The 19,573-nt window shown below is 43.2% G+C and overlaps 1 protein-coding gene across 2 annotated transcripts; it reads right to left on the bottom strand.

Moving 5' to 3' along the window:
• Positions 1-482: 482 nt before the first annotated feature.
• On the bottom strand, positions 483-19,480 carry uap1 (UDP-N-acetylglucosamine pyrophosphorylase 1). Of its 2 annotated transcripts, XM_063201221.1 has the most exons (11): positions 19,310-19,480; positions 18,252-18,573; positions 16,070-16,274; positions 14,161-14,336; positions 11,756-11,928; positions 6,555-6,748; positions 4,881-5,021; positions 2,774-2,962; positions 2,158-2,199; positions 1,096-1,162; positions 483-754 (listed from the first exon to the last, which is right to left on the bottom strand). In XM_063201221.1, the coding sequence occupies exons 2-11, from the start codon at positions 18,529-18,531 to the stop codon at positions 662-664; spliced, it is 1,560 nt and encodes a 519-aa protein (XP_063057291.1). In that variant the 5' UTR covers positions 18,532-18,573; positions 19,310-19,480; the 3' UTR covers positions 483-661. The 2 variants fall into 2 exon arrangements, with proteins under 2 accessions (XP_063057291.1, XP_063057293.1); XM_063201223.1 differs by lacking the exon at positions 2,158-2,199 and having other exon boundaries at positions 19,310-19,479.
• Between the last annotated feature and the right edge of the window lie 93 nt (positions 19,481-19,573).

Raw genomic sequence — 19,573 nt, 5'->3', positions numbered from 1 at the left:
CCTTAAGTCTTACGGCAGAGTAAGATAAAGATGGTGTGTGGTTGTATCAAGAGAATATCGGCGTTTGCTCGCTCATAAAACACATCTTTCCATTTGAAGGGAAATGCTATAATTTGGCAAAACACTGGACGTTTATATATAAAAATCATTACATTTACCTCTTAGTTCACTAAATATGAAAGTATTTTCAAAACATTTGACTTAAACTAGCTGAAATTCTATGATTTCTGACATGTCCCAAAACAGCAAAGTTTTGAGGCGACTTCTTGTCAGTAGTCCTGAGACTGGATTCACTAGGACAGGGATTACTCAACGATAAAAAATGTGATTTGTTTGCAATAAAAAACATTTTGTCAGTTACTAAACCCTTTAATTGGATAGGGTGATGAACAACAAAATCCACCTTTTCCCTTTCTTTAAATTGACCTCAAAGTTGAAAGTGGGCTTAAAGGGTACATGGGCTTAATGGGTACGCTTACCTTAATCTTTTTTTTCTTCTTCTTTAACAGATTTTTCGTGCAGTTGGCTGCAAGATGCTTCCTTCCTTTATTTTATTGCACAATAACTTCACAGTTTCCCCCAGGTGCGAGAGGCAAAACAGATGAAGGGGTTTCCATTTGGTTTCTTCGACAATCGGCCGCCATCTTGCTCCTTATTATGGTTACAGGCCGTTCTTCACCAGTTCATGGAGGCCGTCCTCGTTGATGACCAGTGTCGGGCGAAGCTCGCGGTCTTTCACCAAGCCCTCCAGTCCCTGTAAAAATGAAAACATTGGTTGAAGGCAGAGTTGTATAAAGTAGAAGTAGAAGTAACAACGCTATTAGCTATTAAAACACTATTAGCATATTACAATGTAATATCATATCATTAGTGTTGTAATTACATTTGTAAGAGTACTTCTACTTTGTACAACTGTGGTCGAAGGTGGACCATCAGACTCAACGTATGACTTAAAGAGGCACCCTGTTCTCAGGTAAGATAAATAAATTACACAATGACAGTTGCTACAGATTTACTGACATTTAAAAACTCTTAAGCGCTTAACAGTGGCAATAGCTTTGAACGCATGGAAAACAGCAGAAGCTTCCTGCATACCTCTCCCCCATAAGAAACAAGTGGCGAGATCTCGCATTTGATGGGTAGGTCTGTGCCGTCCTTCAAGCTGTTGAAAAGATGGAGCAATAGTTAAGCATTACATTACATCAAAGGTGCTTCAGCAGGATCTACCTCATACAGGTCAAACACATTTTTACAATGAATTAGTCTATTTCTGTTACACTCTTACAGTTACTGTTGAATTGAAAACAGGCGTTCTTCACTAAATGGACTGTTTTCCATCTATACATTCGAAGTGTTAAATATGCATGGTATACAAAAGGGTACTACCAGTGCAAAAAGCATTTCTTTCTCTCAGAAATCTACACTCTACAAAAATCACATCCTTAAGACACTGAGATGGTGCATAACGTGTTTTAATCTATGTTCTACCTTTTTTTTCAAAAGAATGTTTATTTTATTGTAAGGCTTAAAATAATACATTCTTCCACTGGAAGTTAATCAGGGGTTTGAGAGAGGGGAGGGGAGGAGGAAAAGGAGTAGGAGAGATGGAGAAAGAAATGGGAGGAAAGAAATTACATTTGATTTGGCGGCGCTCCATAACCATGATTTATTTTCTCTTTTTCAAACAAAAATGAGCGATCATCATCATCATCATCATCATCATCATCATCATCATCATCATCATCATCATCATCTCCTCCCTGATTGCTTGACATGCCCTCTTTCCCCAATACATGCACAGCGTACTGTCTTGTTAGTTTAGCGACAGGACAGGAGAGGAGCACCCAGTCCCAGGAGGAAAGACCCAATCTTGGCAGTCAGGGCCAAGGACATAGAAGCCCCCCCAACACCTCCACCACCTAGGCCAGGCCAGGTAAGGTTAGGTCAAGGGACCACCTCCACCACTTAGGTAAGGCCAGGTAAGGTCAAGGGACCTGCTCCAGCCGGAGGGGCCTCAGGATGGGGTCACTTGCTCTGCGATGACTGAGGTTAGCTGCCGAATGGCTCTATCTGTGAGGATGCGAACCAAAAATAAGCAGAAGCCCCACCACCATGCACTAAAAAATAAAATAAAAAGCAACACGGGAGAATAGTTACTTCTGGGTGACACCGGTCGAAACACTCCCTGCTGGTCCATGTCTAGAAATGTAAATGATAAATCATAAGTGATGATGGTGTACAGAATGTGGCCTTACAAACCTCATGACACTGGTGAAGGAAGGGAAAAAAACACATGGATGCTATTTATTCAGGGCAATGCAGCATGGGTAACCACGTATGTCCCAAAATCATCCCATGGAAGGCCTTGGCTCTCACCAAGACACCGAGCGAGTTACAGTGATTTAGGTACAGGGTATTGGTTACAGTTCCTGGAGCAATGTGGGGTAGGTGCTTTGCTCAAAAGGCACTTCAGCCATGGATGAAGGCGCTGGTAAGGGTGGGATTTGAACTCACAGCCCTCTTATCTAAAGGCCAGTACTCTAAGCATTTGCCATGGCTGCCCCCAAAAATAAGCAAGGTCATAAGGTCAAACACTTTAAGGTCAGTAACAAACGTATGGAGAGGACTTACAGTGTTTGTTTGTGTGGACGTTTGAAAGCCTCAAAAACTTAACCCTGCATTAAAAATTATATGTCTCATGAATGTCTGTCTTAGGACATAAGAATTCACGGTGATGGTGTCCTTTTTTGTGTGTGTGTGTGTGTGTGCGTACCTGGGGATTGCAGGGACGCGGGTACCGTTCTCGTCGATGAAGTGCCCGCCGGCGTTGAGCACCCATCGGTGATGGAGGGACATGAGGGCGTGGCGCGCGGTGGTGGGGTTGTCCTTCCCGTCCTGGCTGTCCGCGTTCTTCAGAGGAGAGAACTCGTCCTCGCGCAGGACCTCGTACACCACAAACTTCCTACCGAGAACATAAAAGAATCACATGATTAGGTGCCCAAACCGCCCCAAAGACTTCCTTTCTATAAAGCATTGCCAGCCAGCGTTTGGTTTAGTCTATGGGGCAACCCACAGTAGGAAGGGCTCTTTGTTTCTCCATTACTCCCTTTGAGTTGTCGAGGTGAATAATGTTCCTGAACTGGAATACATGGCTTGCATTTCGAGCCCTTCATTTTGGACAGGTCTTTGTGCACTGCACACATGTCTAGACGAGACACGTCTGCAGGCAGTTGCCAAGTGTCCTCTCCAGTGGTCAAGCGAGTGCTTTTGTGACTGGGCTGGCTGGAGAGACAAGCAAGCGTGACAACCAGGAAATTGTACTGGTCATTGACCTCCAAATGTCACGGCACATCTGTGTGGTTTAATGAGCATCTGTTGCTTCGAGACATAGTGCATAGTGGACCGAGTTGAAATACTAACATCCTTACCTGTGCTCTGACAAAAATGTCGGTAAAACACAAAACATATAAATCTTTGTACAAGATGAAAATCGTTTTGCAATATGACAGAAGGTTTTAAGCCATTTTCCCAACATCGTTTGAATCATTGATTTTTTTAGTTTCAGAAATCAGCTAATGTGACTATTGCATAGATTAAATTAGTATTGAATAATTATGGTACAAAAACATTCAGTTCATGTACTACTACTATTTGTAGTCTAATGTACAATAGTGACATTGGCTGTGGTTTTAAAAACGCCAATGACCCATTTAATCTTCCTGAATAAAACACTTTTCAATCATCAAAATCATCAAAAAATAGTAGGGTTTTTTCGTAGTCGAACAGGTAGAACTGTAGTTGAACAGGTACATTAGATATTACCTCAGGGAGATTGTCATTGAAATGTAAGAAATGTCTTGCACACTGCCCATTCATTCCACTAGCAAGTAATTGAAGTGTTGATGGAATGGACAGTGTGCGGGACAGTGAGAAATGTGCATTTCTGCAGGACGCCTTAAGAAAAGGCTTCCCGGCAGCTGCATGTCTCCAGACTGACGTAATGGCTCCCGGCGGTAATGGAATTTCTATGAGCTCCGGAGCTAGCCGGAGAGCAAGGGCACAGGGCAGGGCAGGGCAGCGAGAGGGCCACAATGGCTGCCGCACGCAATGGCTGCCGCGTAGGCCCCAGTGAGTGTGAAAGGGAAAAGTGGGGTGAAATATAAATAATAAAATAATTAATAAAATAAAGTATAAATAAATAGATTTAAATAAAGAATGTGTCATGTAAAGTTATGTGTCGTTTCATTTCTTTTTTAAATCATTAACTGTGTCTCAAGGACAGTACACGTGTCGGGGAAAAAGGATTGTCTACCTGGAAACACACTGGGTTCTACTGGGTTCACCCTCAGAGCATGGACAGACACAGGGGGTTCCAAGCGTTTTGAAAGAGGTATGCAGGGCTCCAAATTAACTTGTTTTCCAATACCAGTCAAAATGGCAGTAGGTATTGATCTTGCTAGCCAAACACACAATCACTAATGGGTCAAAATGGCTAGTAAGTTGGTCTTTTCTACCAGCCAAACTGAAAGTTCACCAGCACATTTGTGTTAATTTAGAGCCCTGCAGGTATGCAAGCAGAAAATGCTGTTTACCTGAAAACGCCCTGTAATTCCTTCTCAGCCTCATAGCAATGGGTTACATAAGATGTGTGCTTCAACCGGGAAACCTGGATATGACTCAGAGCTTATGGTGGGGGCGGGAGAAGAAGACTTGTGGACCTGCTATTTTGGATGGTCCCATGTCCTGTCTGCAAGTGTGTGTGTGTGTGTGTGTGTGTGTGTGTGTGTGTGTGTGTGTGTGTGTGTGTGTGTGTGTGTGGGTGTCTGTGTTGCACATATGTTAAAAACAGGACTGGAAAAAGAAGAATTGACTTCACTCACTTGGCGAACTGGAAGATGTCAAAGACAAATTTTTCCATTTTAATCCCGTTGGGTTTGTCGGGTTTGATTAGCTGGCCTTGCGCGTCCACATAGGGGATTTTCTTCTGCGCCACATGGTGCTGCAGCTGAGGCTCATGGGTACTGGAGAGGGGAACAAGAGGACACACAGATGCACACATGAGAAGAAATGAGGTGAACAGGAAAACAGTAGCCAGGCCACGCCTTCCTAGTGACGCAACACCTTCGGCCTAGTCAGGCCAAGAGCAATGTAAATATTGTTTCTGATCTCCAGAAAAATCGAGATCTCCATCCACTTTGTCGGGAACCACTCAACTTTGAGCAGCTCCGACAGGGGGTAGAAGAAGGAACCTGTCTAGCCTAGCCTTGCCATCTTTATACTTCCTCTCAATGTACATTTCCCTTCATATTACATCTGGGATGAGATTACTCCCACTGCCAAACAACATGACCAATCAGTGAACATAGAGGGTCAAAGGAGGGCGGTGAGCGATAATGCATTACATATGAGCAGATTACATGTCATGACCAAACGCTACTGATTGCTGAAATTTGAAATATGCATCTGATTTACCCAAAGTTCACCTCAGTACCAGTAATGGATTCTCAATCTGTCCGCCCAAGACTCCCTGTAACAATGGAATTAGTAAAGGTGTAAGCTAAAACCAGGCTAAAACCTGACAGGCAGACAGACTGACTGACCGAGACAGACAGACCAATATGGGCAGTGACAGAATGGATATAAATACAGATCATGCACTTTCTGGTCATGTTGCCCTCGTAAAAATCATTTGGGAGAAAGTGGGAGTGAGTGAGGCAATGGGACAGGCTGGCAAACACAAACAAGCATTTAAAAAATACCAGCGAACGGACGCACAAAAATTACAGATGTATTTTTGGTAATATCTTCTGGGCACACACATTATGCCACCTTTCCAATAACTTTTAAAAACATTGCGGGGCTCTGTTAAGATATGGAAATCTCCACTGTTTCGGCACCGCGTTACCTAGCAACAATCCACTCACGTTAAATACCTGCCCCAATCTGGATTCAATGTACTGTACGCTGTAGAGCCATTTTTACGGGGAAAAAAAGAACTATAAAATCTATCTACGGATAACCAGCTCCATGACCCACGCGGAGAAGTCAAAAGAATAACGTCTGGCGTTAAATCCTGACTCATTCACTTGGCTTTACACATCACTCATGACTGTCACCACGCCTTTGACACCTTCACTACCTGTTTCTAATAGACTTTTCTAGACTTAGTAGCTCCTAGTCTCTCACGCCTGTATTTATTTTTATTCTCCACTTATTTTGCCAGCTAGTTTATGAGCAAAGGAGTTAAGGGGAGGACAACACTGTGTGGTGAGAAAGTGAGTGAGTGAGTGAGTGAGTGAGTGAGTGAGTGAGTGAGTGAGTGAGTGAGTGAGTGAGTGAGTGAGTGAGTGAGTGAGTGAGTGAGTGAGTGAGTGAGTGAGTGAGTGAGTGAGTGAGTGAGTGAGTGAGTGAGTGAGTGAGAGAGAGAGAGAGAGAGAGAGAGAGAGAGAGAGAGAGAGAGAGAGAGAGAGAGAGAGAGAGAGAGAAAAAGAGAGAGTGTGTATGCGCCTGCATTTGTGCATACACACACGTGCAAGTGTTGGTGTCTGACTCACTTGACGATGTCCCGGAGGAAGGCCAGGCTGAAGAAGTGGTTGGCCACGTTGCCGGCGTTGAACATGAGGCGTCCGTCGGAGGCGCGTCGCTCGGCCGTGGCCAGCGTGATCTCGCTGTACTCCACCACCTGGTAGCGGCCGTCCACCTTGCACACCACGCCCACCGCCTCCGTCGGATTGGTCTTCTCCACCACCTGCAGGTCAGGTAATGCAAAAAATACGCTATTGGTGAAGGATAGTGGTGTGCATTGGCACCGCCCTTACGATTCGATTACCATTTGGGAGGTAATGATTCGATTCAAATCTATTCAGTCCGATTCTACGATACATTGCAATGCATTACATTTCTACTGAAAGCAAGACCAATTTTTCATCAGTCATGAGGAAAAACAAGCAGGCAGACACTGAACAACAGGTTACTGATTTGATCAGTCCTGCAGTTTAATGTTTTGAACTGTTTTCATTTCATTTAAAGTTAATTTGTTCAGGAAATGCCCACAGAAGTATTATGGCATTTGCCGTATCGATTATTGAACCGTCCTGCCCCGCATTGCGATGCATTGCCGAATCGATTATTGTTGACACCACTAGTGAAGGAACGGCAGCTTGGCTGCTTTTGGGGGGTGGCAGCCGTGGCCTACGGATTAATAAGGAGATGGACTTTAGATCAAAGGGTTGCAGGTTCAAATCCTACCCTTCCACTCCCTGCCACGTTCCATGGCTGAGGTGCCCTTGAGCAAGGCACCTAACCCCATACTGCTAGAGGGACTGTAATCAATACTTTGTTAAGAACTTTGAATAAAAGCATCAGGTAAGTGTAAAGGAATGTAATGTAATAACAGCTGTCTTTTCCACCACCTGTAGTTGCAAATAAACACAGTGGTGGTGGGCCCTACCGTGGCGCAAATGGTTGGGCACTCGTTTGCTATGCAGCCGACCAGGGTGCGACTCCTGGCCTGGGTCCTTTGCCGACTCTTCCCCATCTCTCTCTGCCCACTCACTTCCTGTCACTACCTTCACTATCCTTACAAATAAAGGCAATAAAAAGCCCAAATATATATATATTTTTTAAAAATGGTGGAGAAGGAATGGCATTTTTGCACAGGCCATTCAATGGTGACTGGTCTTTTCCACCACCTGTGAGCAACTAGGTCACAATGAAATATGTCGAGTCACAAGAGCAGCTTGACTTTCCTTCCCCATGATTCACCAGATGGTGAAGAAGCCTGGAGGATATCTTACTTTTCTACAAAAAAAAATATGCTATTGGTTAAGGAACTGCATTTATGCCATTGATACTCCATGGAAATGGACTTTTATCACATGCATTCACGACAGTAAGGAAATAGCAATGTGTATGTGAATGATCACATGAATGATGAATCATCTACAATGACTGTATGTATTATCTACAGTACATTGTGTATAATGATCAGAATCTATGTTATCTACATTATCCACTTATGTAATGCATCATCAACTCTGCTCTGGCATGAAGTGGCCTTGCCCATGCCCAGTCCGCCCTACTCAGCAACAGGTCCAAAGCACATGTGACAACTATGCTGATACTCCTGGGGTCCAATATCAAGAGGATATGCGATAAACTCCAACATAGCTGAGGGCTGTTTAATAATAAAACTTGATACAAAACAAGAAACGCAATTCAGATGTTTGCCATATTTCTGTTGTCTGCACTGCTTGGCCCTGGAGCAGTATTGTCTATGCAGGAGGAAATCAAAGGATGTTTGATTTCTGAAGTGGGAGAGCACTGTTGCAATGGATGGTACAGTTCTTTAACCCATTTAAGCCTGATGCTGCATACATGCTGCATTGACCTAGGCGCCTGGAGCGATATAGACGCTGCATTCAGGCTATTGAAGTTTTTTTTTTAAATTAAAAGTATAGTAGATTTGATCAAAAAGAAAAAAATATAAGAGATGAACAAACTCATTCTAATGCAGATTAAGGGTCCTGCTTTTTAAATGAAACTTATTTCATGTTTTTATGTGCTTCGGAGGCTGAGATATTTATAGTCTGAGGACACCTTTTCCCAAAAAGGGCTTAGGCATTTTCTATATTATGCTATTAAATATTTACTGTGCCTAACACTAACAATAAACTGGTTCAGACAAAACACCCCTGATGGCTCTGATACAAAGGTCATGACGGTCATGAAACTTTTTATTCAGGCCTTACAAAATCTCAATGCTGTTAGCTTTGACACACACTACAACATTCTCATTCCCAGAATTCCACAGCAGCTCGGTTAAGATGTGGGACACAGCTTATTTGTACCAATCAGGGACGGTCATGGCATGTAAAATGAAAAACAACACTGTACCCCATGCTCCATCTCAAATGCTAATTTAAAACAGGAATCCCCCTGTTATGAAAAAAAAAAAAAACGGAAAAAAGAAAAGCCCCATCCAGCACAGCACCCCCATCTCCATCTGTGAGTAACAAATTACAAAGTTGACAGTTGATGATGGGGTTTGTGTAGGGGGCGGAGGCTTTGCGAGCTGCAAGCCACATTAGCTGTATCCTTTCCCATTTACAATGCTTTCTGCCCTTTCATCCTGCCTGGCTGTCTTCCCCACTGATTCAACAGAGTCACGAAGGAAGCATTGCCTTTTACCACTCTGCTTAGCCCAGAACTCCACAACAACTGCACGGACGAGCAAAAATTATGTAGGCCTATGGTGGGTCAATTGGAAAAAAGGAATTTTCTGTTAATTGCAAAGAGCTAAGTCTTCGTGTCTCTGAGATGCCAAAACAAGCGGAGCACATGAAAAAGGAACAACCTCCTGACATGATTTGCTTACTTGTGAATCAGTCTCTGGTACGGCGCCATACTAGATGACGAATACTTTTAAGGCCCATTACAGGACTATTTGTCAAAATATTTACTCTGTCTCTCCTCCTCTCTCTACCTCTCCTTCCTTCTTCCTCTCTCTACCTCATTCCCTCACTTTCCCCGTCTCCTTAGCACTCTCTCTGCTGGCTCTTTGCCTCAACACTCCCCACCTTTCACCAAAAGGGGTATTTATATAACACTACACATTCAATTCCAATCATAACACACATGTATTTACGTATAGCACCAAAATGTACCCATCCGTAATCTTGGCAAGTGATGTGATATGGTATTTTCAGGTGATGTGATATGGTATTTTCTCACAAGAGAACGCACACTATGAAGAAAATAAATAACTTGAGCTTCGTAATCAACTCTGACTTTACATAACTCTTAAGATGATGAGTAAAAATGACAAGCACTTGATGAGCAGCAGGTGAAATCAGAATGCTAAAATGGATTTCTCTCTCAGGACAAAGTAGGACGGTTTCAGCATGTACAGTATGCCTGATTTGAAGTGCAATATGCGAGTGTGTGCAGTTGTTAACCTGCTGCTCGGAAACGGGGGGAAAGGACGCGTCATGACAAACTGGGACAGACAGAGCGTGAAGGAATGTCCACAGACGTGAAGAAAATGAATCCTAATGATGGTTAATTGCAGAGCATCTCCCCCATCAGATCACCTCATCGAAAAGCTATTGGCTTTGAATCAGGCGTTGGATATGTGCATCCCGGATTTGATGCTGGGATGTGGGGTGTTTTTTTTGCCGTCTCCATGGACTGGAGCCCTGGTAGGGTAGGTGCAACACTTGTGTCTAACTGGTCAGCACAGTAAGATGCAGAGCGAGACCATTCACAACACTGGATAAATATATGTTAAACATACAGACGACTGTAATATCTTGTAGACCCAAGAGATTGCAAGCAATGTGATGACAAATCAAATGGAAAGACATTATTTAAAAAGACACTTTAGTTTAACCTGTTAAGACACAGCATTCTAAATGTGCCGTTACCAGAATGGCTATGACCAAGTCGTAGTGCATTACTAAAGGCCCTGTATTATGTCATTGTAGTGCTCTGGTAGTTTTTTTTTTCAATGACTATTACAGTGTGTCACTGGAGGTATGGCGTGCATTATGGGGCTAGGCTTTCTCTCAGGGCATTTACAGTCAGTTGTGTATAGAACAGCCAGCTAATGCTTCTGTACAGTTAAGGAACATTCTATGCCAATTTCTAAAATGTAATGCCAATGTCTAGACCGTAGTTGCAACTTTCCAAACCGCTAAGCAGTGGGGTTGTGTGTCATACATTCAGCATAGTCATTGCTGAATGATGACCCTAAACAATTATATTGAAACTACAGTACTCATGTCCCATTTCACAGTTCTAGGAAACGGCACTAATGAAAACAAAATATTCAGTTCAAACAGTGGTAAGTGTTTTCCATATAACCTGTTGCTTCTTGTGAATACACTTTTCACCATTTCCTTTGGGATAATTTAAGTATCTCTATCCTAACCTGCTGGAGTTGCACTTGCAATGTGTTTTCAAAACAAGTAGTGTTCAACCGCTCATCAAAAAAGCTAGGCAGAAACTCACTAGTTCCCCCTCACAAACCTAGGATGCACTGTTGCCATTTGAAGAGTAGGTAGAACACACTGTAAAGAACATCATGTTCATTTTCTCTTTTTTAACAGTGTGGACTTCTAGTTTTTTGCAACCTGAATACATCACCACCACCAAGTGGTGGATTTTAGGAAGTGCAGCTTTTGCTACACTTTGAATGCACTCTTGACCCGGTTGCTTTAATGCATGAATGAGGCAATACTATACAATACTACCGGTATATGCAAATACACGCTTTATCTTTTAAGAGAGGCAACAGTGAGACCAACAATGTTACAGTGAAATTGAGTTTTTTTCACCACAGGTTTAATATTATAATGTCTATTTACAATAACTGAGGTCATTATGCTGTACCCAATGGATGAATTTTAAACTTTCCATACTATGTAAATAATACTATGTATAAACTGCTCAACCCTTTAACACTTTAATGTAATTCAAGGCACCTTATCAGGTCAGGACACTATGTTTGTACTGTTTTTAAGCCTTCTTTGTTTTTGTTATTGTATGCGTGTATAGTGAGCGGTCTTAAAATTGTCTTCGGGTATGCAGTTGTGTACCATATGTGTAAGCTGTACTGCATTGTATGTGTTAGGTGTATTATCGTGTATGTTGGCTTCTACTGTAGACAGCTTAATTTCTTTCAGGATCAATAACATTTCTCTACTGCTACTGCAAGAGCTGCAGTCCGATGCTGAAGTGTACTCCATCTACTAACCTTTGCTCCGCAGTCGGCTCCCATCTTCACACAGAAGCCTATGAAGGCGGGGTCGGCCACCTTGACCAGGATGTTGTCTACGCAGTACACATGGATGCAGCTGATGCCCCTCCTCTCCATGTCCTGGATAATGTTCTGGGTGCCCAGCGCCCGGTACAGACCACCGTTGCCATCTGCAAGCACAACAGAGTTGACACTACATGGGCAGTCATGGGTAAGCGGTTAGGGCGTCAGACTTGTAGCCCAAAGGTTGCCGGTTCGCACCCCGACCCTTCCTCCACCACGACTGAGGTACCCTGATCATCATACCATCCCACCACACTGCACCCTTTCCGGTTGCACGGGTAAGGCATAAATGCAATTTCGTTGTGTGCAGTATGCACTTGTGTGCTGTGGAGTGCAGTGTCAAAATGACAATGGGAGTTGGAGTTTCCCATTTGGGCCTTCACTTTCACTAACAGTGCTCAGTGAAAATGTGTACACCTCCTTTTAACAAGATGTGCATGTGATGGCGAGTTATTTCGCCAACCCACAACAGACTCTCCCGAAAACATAACCTCCTTGGTGTATATAATCACTAAAATGTACCTTTTCTCTGAGACCTGGAGTGCACTCCTTTTTGCACTTTTAATTTAAGTTGTATTATCCGGGGCCAAGCAGCAATCTTGGCAGTTCTTCAACGGATTGAAACCAAACTTGATACACAAGATCAGTACCCCCTCCATGCACACCAAAGTTGGTGTGATTTGGCCAATAGAAAGCTGTGCAATTGGTAAATGTGCCAACAGGTCAAAATTGGCGGTACATTTCTGCCTCTGACCCTCTGCCTGGTCAGTTCTTTCTGTTGTCATGGTAACGTAGACTGGTTCACTGCTTGACCCCGCATTGCTACTTGCCGCTGTATTTAGTCCTAATTTTGTGTTAGACTCTATACGTTCCAACAGATATTGTATTAAACTTGGACTACAGATATTGGACATTTTGGACACATCTTTTGTGTTCTCTCGTGTACTCATTCAGGCTGAACAGGATACTATTGCACTAGAAGAACATTTGCCAGGATTTGATTGGCTGGATGTTTCTATTGCGGCTGACTGCCAGTACTGATAGTGGACAATACTCATCTTCTTTTATAGTACTGACACAAGACAAAGTCTCACCTGGACTGGAATAGATATACAATGACCTTCATCTAAAAGATTAAGATCACCTGTTCAGAAAGATCACCCATTCAGTTAGCAAACTATTTGGGAGCACTGAGCTGACAAACAGATATAACTTGGATTTTTCATGTGGTATTAATTTGCAAAGAAGACTTGCAATACTAAACTATATTTAGCTGATAGACTTTTTTCAGTTATAAAGAATACTCAGATGAATGGTGGTAAGAAATACTCATGAAAAAGATAACTGTTGTGTATGGACAGCATAAATTCGGGAAGTTAACTACTAAAAAAGTTATATGGCTTACTTTCAACTACTTAATAGTGACAATGATGCCAAGCCGATATGCTACACCCTCAAAATTAATTAAATCGAAGAACTGTAAACCTCTGTAAAGACAGCAGATATACACTGCCAGACAATACGTGGGTGTACACAGAAGATTAAGACCATAAAAATTACAGACTTACCATAAAGCTGCTAAATAATGTTGGGCTCGGCCTCACACAATTCTGACAGTGTTATGAAGTCAGATTACAGTGTAAAGATCATGGGTGGAAAAGAATAACTCATGAAAGTTTAAGGAGGAAATTTGGGACACAAACCAGATCAATTGCAATAAGTGTTGCAATAGGTTTTACATAACACCAAAAATGTAAAGAATTGGAAAGCAGACCAAGTAAGACGCCATTTCTGATACCATACATACTCATTCCACAGTTTCATACATATACATCAATATCTGAAGGTTTAGAAGTGAGCCATGAGTGCTTAGGTGTGAACACCGTGAAATGTGTGTGTGTGTGTATGTGTGTGTGTGTGTGTGTGTGTGTGTATGTGTGTGTGTGTGTGTGTGTGTGTATACTGTATCTGTGCATGCATGTGTGGAGGCCTAAAATTGGCCTTGACCAACCCTTCCCAATTAGTCAGTCTAAACTCAAGACAAAGAAAAGAATGCACTTGTGACTGATTTCAACCAGAACCAGGGCCTCTAAGATAACACACAATAAAACACATTTGATGTCGTACGTAGATCAGTGGTTCTTAACCTGGGTTGCAAGCACCCCCTGTGGGTGCGACAGATATTGCAGGGGGTCCGTGGAATTGTGTTTGTGTTGAGATTGTGAACCAATTTCTGCTTTGGAACATTATAATTATGCCCAATCAAGACCAAACTAAACAATAATAACTGATTGATAACCAGGATAGTGGATCTGTGCTCTGTGATGCTGTGTGTTTACCTGGAGCCATGGAGAGCTTGCCCTTGGCCTCCAGAATGATCTTCCCGCTGTAGTCCATGGCTGGGAGCATGCCTTGCTGGAAGAAGATCACATCCTCCTGGCTCAGGCCAAAGTACTTGTGCTTGGCAAAGAACTCTTTGGTGGACTCCATTGTTCTCCCACTCGTCATAATGTACCTGGGGGATTTAAGAATTCAGTTAGCATGAGCAATGAGCATGGGCAATTAGAGTTTGAAAGTGGGTTACTGTCAACCCCAAGCATGTTGGCAGCCAAGTTAGATGAACACTATGCAGGGAAGACAGTGCGAAGCCTCAGAATGACAGTGGAAAGCCAAAAACAGCATTCAAGGACAGCAAATTTGTTTTGCAAAAAGCAGAGTGACTGGACAAGTAAATTAGACAAAGTGAAATATAAACATTATTGCCAGGTGAGCTGGTCTATCCTCAACAGACACCAGCCTGGCCCCACCAATCACAACATGATTCTCTCTCTCTCTCTCTCTCTCTCTCTCAAGCTTTGGCAGGACAGTGGAGACAGGAGAATGGATACATACTGCTAATGAAAAGCTGTTGTTGGTCATAGCATTGCCCATGGCAGTGCAGAGGAAATATGAACCATTTTGATTCCACCCACAGCCCTTAGCTATCTAAATGGACCAATTCCAGACTAATATTTTCACGTTAGTCTGGCTCAGCTCCATTGACGTAAATGGTGTAGAATTCCATTCTGACTCATTTGGTCAGTACTTTATGTTGTAGAAAAACAGCAGGATAGGAAACCCTCAGAAAGTAGTAATAGTAAAAACAAGTATTGTCCCCAGTGCACTTTACAAGAGGTGATTTCATCAAGTATCCCCCCTCCCTAGAGAAAGGCCTAATAGGAATCATCTGGCGGAGTGAATAGCTGGAACGCATGCCGGGACTTTATGCCGTCCACCACCTCCCATTTCTGGACACTGATTGACAGGCGGGAAAATTAGATTAAATAAGTAAACCTAAATGAGGTTACTTACAAACCTGACATGCACTCGCTACAACAAGGGTTTAGTATTCTGCTGCATGTGTTCCATCTACGGTACAGCTCGCTCAAGCAGAACTGGTTGCACTCATTATCATAATCATGCAGGTATGCAAACAATTAATAGACACGAGATGACAGCAGCACATAGCTTCCCTCTGAGCTGTACTCATGAATTATATATGAGGAGTCAAGGGAGGTAGTTTGACCAGAACATTCTCAGGAGTTTTAAAAAAAACAATGCGAGGCCAATTCTGTTAAATCACATGCAATTCTTCTACGCATGAGAATACAGTTCCAGGGAAGTTATGAAAAAGATGAAAACAACTTCCTGGACGGACCTGAAATCAGGCCTCAACAACACCAACACCCACATACCTAACAACATGGTACAGTACGATAAAGCAGTCATAAAACACTTCCTATCAGTACCTGGACATAAAGTTTATACAAGTCCAGCAATTAAACTTAAACTGTGTCTCGGAAATGTCATTTGAGCCAGTAACCTCACTAACGTGACCTGAATTGACAGTCTTGATTACTGTGGAATGGGCCAGACACAGAGAAGTAGCCAGCCAGTGAATTTAGGAATTGGTGGTATAAAGATATAAACTGACAAATGTGGGCAACAGTTAAGATTCTGATTATATAATTCAACCACTGTAGAGCGTGTTTATGTTTTTGTTTTCAATGTTTTTTTAATCTTATGTTGTATGTAGCATAATGTGAATACTGTATTCAATGCAGTGGGTGAAGCCCAGACAAATTTCTCCCTGTGGACAATAAAGTACACTATACTCTACTCTACACAATTCTTGAGTGAGCTTCAAATCCAATCATATTTCCTGACCGTAATGTTTTGGGCTGTTGGGGTATATGGGCAGCAGCTTACCAGGGGATACAGCACTTGGTGCCATGCTGCTGCTCCGCTAGCCGCTGGAGCTTGAGGATGCGCTCGGCCTGGATCTGAAAGAGGGTTTTGTGCGAGGGCAGCCCGACGTCGTACATGCCTTTGGGGTATGGTACACCCAGCCGGGTCCCCTGGCCTCCAGCCAGCAAGAGAACAGCAACCTTGTTCTGGGCAATGCACTGCAGTCCTGAGAGAGAGAGAGAGAGAGAGAGAGAGAGAGAGAGAGAGAGAGAGAGAGAGAGAGAGAGAGAGAAAACAGAAAGGCAGAAAAAGTGACAAAAGTAACAAAAAAGAGAATTAGAGACAGAATTTGACATTACTTGTAGAAGACGAACGACCAAAGGCAGAAACACACAGTCAGTCAAAGGGAGAAAAAGCAAACAGTGAGAAGGAGAGCGATGGAGTGAGTAAATAAATAATCCCCATTACACAAGTCAGTGCCCCCAGTCATTAGACAGACAAAGAAAGCAGATGGATCATTATTCAAATTACAAGTCTGTTCTTTGACAGCGTGTACAGGCCAATGCTACCCAATGTGGACTGAAGCCTCAGAGTGGATAACTCTTTTCTGGTATCCAACAATTCCCCGCCTGAGCATTTCTCTGTTCACCAAAATTGAACAGGCGGACACATTTTTGATCATCAAATGGCACTGAGTTCAGCTCCAAGCCGCTAAACACCTTAGTTTCCTTTGGGATTGATAAAAGTTACTGTACTCTAAATTATCAGGGCAGACATTTCTACCCGCTCATGGCTGCCAGGGGTCGATGTTTCTCCACTAATGTGTACATGTTTCCTTCCAGGATATGTTGCGGTTATTGGTAAAACTAAAAGTGCATTAACATTTAGTCACTGCCAAGTTAGGATTAGGGATGGGTTTTGGTCCAAGCACAGTTTGATGTTATACTTGTATGCTCACATATTCAACCATCAGCGGAGCAACATCCCTCTTTTCCATGTCTACACATCAGTGCAAGTCCAATTGGGAAACTCCAACTCCCATTGTCATTGTGACACAGCACTCAAGTGCAAATAACGAAATTGCATTTATACCTCACCTGTGCAAGGGGGCAGCCCTCAATGGCGCCCCAAGGGAGCAGTGCGGCAGGACGGTGCTATGCTCAGTCATGGACGAGGATGGGGGAGAGCACTGGTTAATTACTCCCCCCACCAACCTGGTGCGTCGGGAGTCGAACTGGCAACCTTTAGGCAACAAGTCTGACGCCCTAACCGCTTACCCATGACTGCCCATATCATCAGCCATATCACTATAAGCTTGAGTTACGTGTATATATCAGACTGTCATTTTGATAGGCTTCATGCCAACAGGTGAATGACACTTCCTCCCATTTCAATCACATTTATCATCTCAACACTATCAAGACGTTGCTTTTGAATCAGCCATAAATTCTTCACAAAGTTCATCTGGCGTAAATGGCTCTCTGAAATGTCAAGAGAGTAACTAGTTCTGCCACATTTGCCAAAAGTTATTTGAAGTGAATATCAAGTTCAAGTAGATTTTTTTAGAAGGATAAAATGACTTTTTCAACGCTTCCATGATAAACTTCCCTTATTGAGCATTTATCACACCAAAAACCATGGCAACGGCACAGTATTTTGCAGTCTGAATAAGCAGTGAATAAGGAATGACACAATACTCTATGACCTCATAAACATGGGTGTAACGGACCACTCTTGCGTCAAACGCATAAATAAAACCAGATGGTCATATGCACCCGTCCACACACACACATACACACCACCACACCCACCGACCCACAATCCACGTAGTTCACACTTTCTTTTGGCTTCATGAGCAGATCTACATGGCTCCAAGCCAATACCTGGACACCCACTTTGATGGTTTCAACATAGCCCCCCCCCCCCCCCTTGTATTTTCATATCAGACAACATTGGAACATATCAGACACAGTGGAAGCGTCTATACACAGCCAAGTGTGTAAGGGGGACATGGTAGCAACATTATCTCAGTGTGGAGTAATCCATTGCATAACGTTTACAGAAACTTTATGTCCTCTGTTAGCTCTCTGGGCAACGCGCTTCACTCCTTACCCGTAAAGACGCAATAAAACTCGACACCTTGGGGGCACTCCACTGTGTTTTACAAATGAATAAAGAGTGACTGATTGTTGTTGACACTTACCCTGTTTGTCCCAGTCTTTGAGAGACTCTCGGTCACGGGTGACACTCCCTAGGACCTCCCTGGGGACCGGCTCCATGTGATTGTCAATTTTCTCCTGTTTTGTTTGGCTCATGGAGGTCTCCATGGCGTTCTTAAAGAATCCATTGATCTCCTTGAAGTCCATGGTCCCCATGTCCTGCTGCATCTCGGCTTGCTGTTCCGGACTGAGCTCATTCCAGAACTGCAGAAGGTGCGACTGGCCGGCCTCGGCCAACCTTTGCCTCAGTCCGTCCATGTCCATTCTGAAGGGTGTTCAAGTTAATAAGCTTGCCTTTGACAAACGCTGGAGGGAGAGAGAACAGGCAGGTCAACAAAACATAAACCATGAACACCTGGTTTGCCGCTACCCAGAATTATTAGAGGTTGCTGTCCTGTCATTGCCTCTGTCCTCCTCATTACATCAAAGACAACAAGACATCAATCAATAGGCTACTCTGAGGACCACTTGACCAGCAGTCATAGTCTACGGTATAATACTGTTCAAGTTGCCTCGTAAAGATGCGTGTCCGCCCAAAACAACATCCTTTACCTCTAGAAATGGTCTTCAATAATAATACAAAAATGCAATGTTCAAGACCAAACATTAACAATGAGAGATTTCTTGCCCCGCAAACAGCAAAGCTGTCTTGCTTGGTTCTACAGGAGGCGCGCGCCTCATACTGCCACACCAGGTCATCGTAGTAGTTCTTCTAGCCTACCAATGAATGACAGCTGTCAGTTCAACTATCCTACAAGTATTTCACCCGAAGCGTGTTACCTCACACCAAGTCAAACAAGCCAAATCGCACAGCTTTGGAAACATTTACAAAGGCACGAAAAGACAGTTAAGCTGAATATTTAAGTTATTAGCTAACTTGAATTGTGCTATGGTTGAGCTAATACACAGCATGTGAACAAGACACCGGCAAGAGGCTAGGGCGGTGGAAAGCTAAATGAACGTGCTCGTTGAAACAGATGGGTTCTTTGGCACATCCATTAGAAAAGTCTAGATTGAGGTGAAATGCAACCCAAATTCTTACCTCACAAGTGCTCGGTTTGATGTCTGTTTCTGTGCCACTCTGGCTGGACACATTCGTAGTGTTAAGCGCACCGCCCATGGGCCACCTCTTTCTTCCGTCACTTTGACGTGGCAGTTCTAGTTACACACCCTCGTGGAATCACAGCAATTTTATTTTTTTCGTTCTAGCATCTGGGAAGACGATTTTGATTAGAACTACACCCACGCCACAACATTACTAAGGCTGCTATGTTACAATGTAACTTACAGAATGATAACAACATTG

This window comes from Engraulis encrasicolus, chromosome 6 (genome assembly GCF_034702125.1).
Source record: "Engraulis encrasicolus isolate BLACKSEA-1 chromosome 6, IST_EnEncr_1.0, whole genome shotgun sequence".
Classification (NCBI taxonomy): Eukaryota; Metazoa; Chordata; class Actinopteri; order Clupeiformes; family Engraulidae; genus Engraulis; species Engraulis encrasicolus.
The sequence above is the reverse complement of the archived record's forward strand: the minus strand, read 5'-3'. Positions and strand labels throughout refer to the sequence as shown.